The sequence below is a fragment of the Colobus angolensis genome, unplaced genomic scaffold, assembly GCF_000951035.1.
Source record: "Colobus angolensis palliatus isolate OR3802 unplaced genomic scaffold, Cang.pa_1.0 Scaffold62, whole genome shotgun sequence".
Taxonomy (NCBI): domain Eukaryota; kingdom Metazoa; phylum Chordata; class Mammalia; order Primates; family Cercopithecidae; genus Colobus; species Colobus angolensis.
In genome coordinates this window covers 6,801,706-6,803,818 of record NW_012119821.1, presented here as the reverse complement: position 1 = coordinate 6,803,818, position 2,113 = coordinate 6,801,706, and the positions used below count along the sequence as shown (strand labels likewise).

Genomic DNA, 2,113 nt, shown 5'->3' with positions numbered 1-2,113 from the left:
CAAAGTGGGCCTGAAATATACACCTGCTGTCCAAATAATACAATGTCAAAATCCATCCCTGCCATAAGAAGCAGATGGGATTAGCAGATAGTGGCTATGACCTTAAACAAGGAACATCCAAAGCGTCGGTGTTCCTTCCATAAAGATAAGCTACACATCCACAAGGAAGGAGAAAAGAATCTTAAGTGCTCTGCTTAGGTCTTGTTTAGAAAACCTGGTTGCTTGCTTACTCTTTCGTTATATGTGTCTCCCTGAACAAACTGATGAAAATTCATCTCTCTGTATTGCCTCATAAGATGTCAGAAAGCTGAAATCAGAAGGTCATTGTGGGACTACAATTTTATCCCAGGAAAAGTGCTAATAAGTACTGGGTCCTACATATACCCTTGCACTTAGCACTCACTTAGTTATTCCTCACAAAGGCTCAGTTGTGGACAAATTCGTTTCTGTGTCCAAGCACGTTAAGTCAGTCCAAACCATGTAGATTACTAAAACCTCCCACCTTTGGGATTCTTCAATACAGTATCTTCCTGACCCCTCCACCACTTAACAAAAACTCATGTAACCACCCCCTCAATCAAATCTTTTTAAAAAGCTTCCAGTTGAAAAGTTCTGATGAAAGAAACAAGAAACCCATACTTCAGATTCCTCGACTCCAAACTTTCAGTTCTCAAAACTCAGTTATTTCTTACTTTTATAAATACACTTACAGGGGCTCTCTTTTGATCTCACACCAGTAGATGAACCTCCTGTCTCAAAAAATTACAGCCTACAATTTACTAAAGTCAAGAATTTCCTTTTATACAATAAATGCTTGTCCCCACCCTTTTCTGTGAGAAACAGGGTTTTGCGCCATCACCCAGATTGGAGTGCAATGGTATAATCATGGTTCTCTGCAGCCTCGAACTCCTGGTCTCAAGCGATACTCCCGCCTCAGTCTCCCAAGTCGCTGGAGTTATAGCCACGAGTCACCATGCCCACCCCCAGCCCTTCGTTATCAATTCTGTTAAGTTGAGAATTCTGTGAAACTGGTTCACGTTTAAAAGTAAGTTAAAAAGACAGCCTTAGTTGGGGTAAAAACCTTCTGGCAAAAGTAAAAATAATAAAATTCAACCTTGAAAAATTATTTGATAGAAAGGCAAAGATAGCTTGTGAAGACTGTATTTCAGGTACCAGCTATGGATTAAAAAGAAAGACACACCGCCTTACCGACAACCAGCGCTCCTCTTTCTGCAAATGCCAGGGCGTAGGCTCGGCCCAATCCTAATCAAAAACAAAATCATCAGAAAGTTGAAGAAATGTCGGCATAATTTTTTTGGTCCACTCAACCCAATCCCCATTTGAAGAAATTGGCGAACAATTAATTAAGTTTTAATGATATTCTCAAGCTATCCTATCACTGACATTCTCAACCTATCCACTCTCTTCTGCTTGCAGAGGCTGGAAAGCTTAAAACTGTATTTTTCCACCTATTCAACTACCATTTCCTACCATTCTACTTAGCTGCTAGGATGCTGTGAGCTGGGTTCCACCATCTGATGCATCTGCATAAAATTTAGAAGGTGGAAGTGAGACAGAGGCCACCTTACTGGGAGTTCCGGCTGTTGTTGTTAAGAAGCTAATTTTCTTGCAAGTTCCTAGGTATTCAGAAACTGACTATAGCGGCAACTTCTTCATTCAGCTCCCTAATCCCTGGATGGCAGCTTCCATACTTCAGGTCTCTAGTGCCAGCGCTACCTGGGCTGTGGCACAGCTCCAATGACAGCCTCAGAGGTATTGCCTCCTCTAATGGATCACATTCCCATTGTTTCAGAAGTCATTCTAAGAAGACCTGCCTAAAACCTAATTACCTGTATTGAATCCTTCACTGCTGAAAATATCTAGTGGTTTCTGTATCCTACACTGAACCTTGACTGCACAGTCATCAAACACAAAAAATACTTAATTCTGAGTCAAAGCTATAAGGTATAAATTTATATATCCAAAAAGAAATAATATATATATATACAGTGAGAGAGAGAAAGTTTTGCTTTTTTTCTTTTTTTTTGAGATGCAGTCTCATTCTGTTGCCCAGGCTGGAGTGCAGTGACGTGATCTCGGCTCACTGCAACCT

The 2,113-nt window shown here is 40.7% G+C and overlaps 1 protein-coding gene across 2 annotated transcripts in view; it reads right to left on the bottom strand.

Annotated features, from left to right (window-relative positions):
* HSD17B4 (hydroxysteroid (17-beta) dehydrogenase 4) overlaps positions 1-2,113 on the bottom strand; it is an 87,932-nt gene that overhangs the window by 82,868 nt on the left and 2,951 nt on the right. The window contains exon 2 of one of the 2 annotated variants that reach the window (XM_011963685.1): positions 1,210-1,263. The exons of the other annotated variant lie outside the window; for it this stretch is intronic. Coding sequence (XP_011819075.1) covers positions 1,210-1,263 — 54 coding nt within the window. The remainder of the gene's footprint in view (positions 1-1,209; positions 1,264-2,113) is intronic. 2 annotated transcript variants of the gene reach the window in all.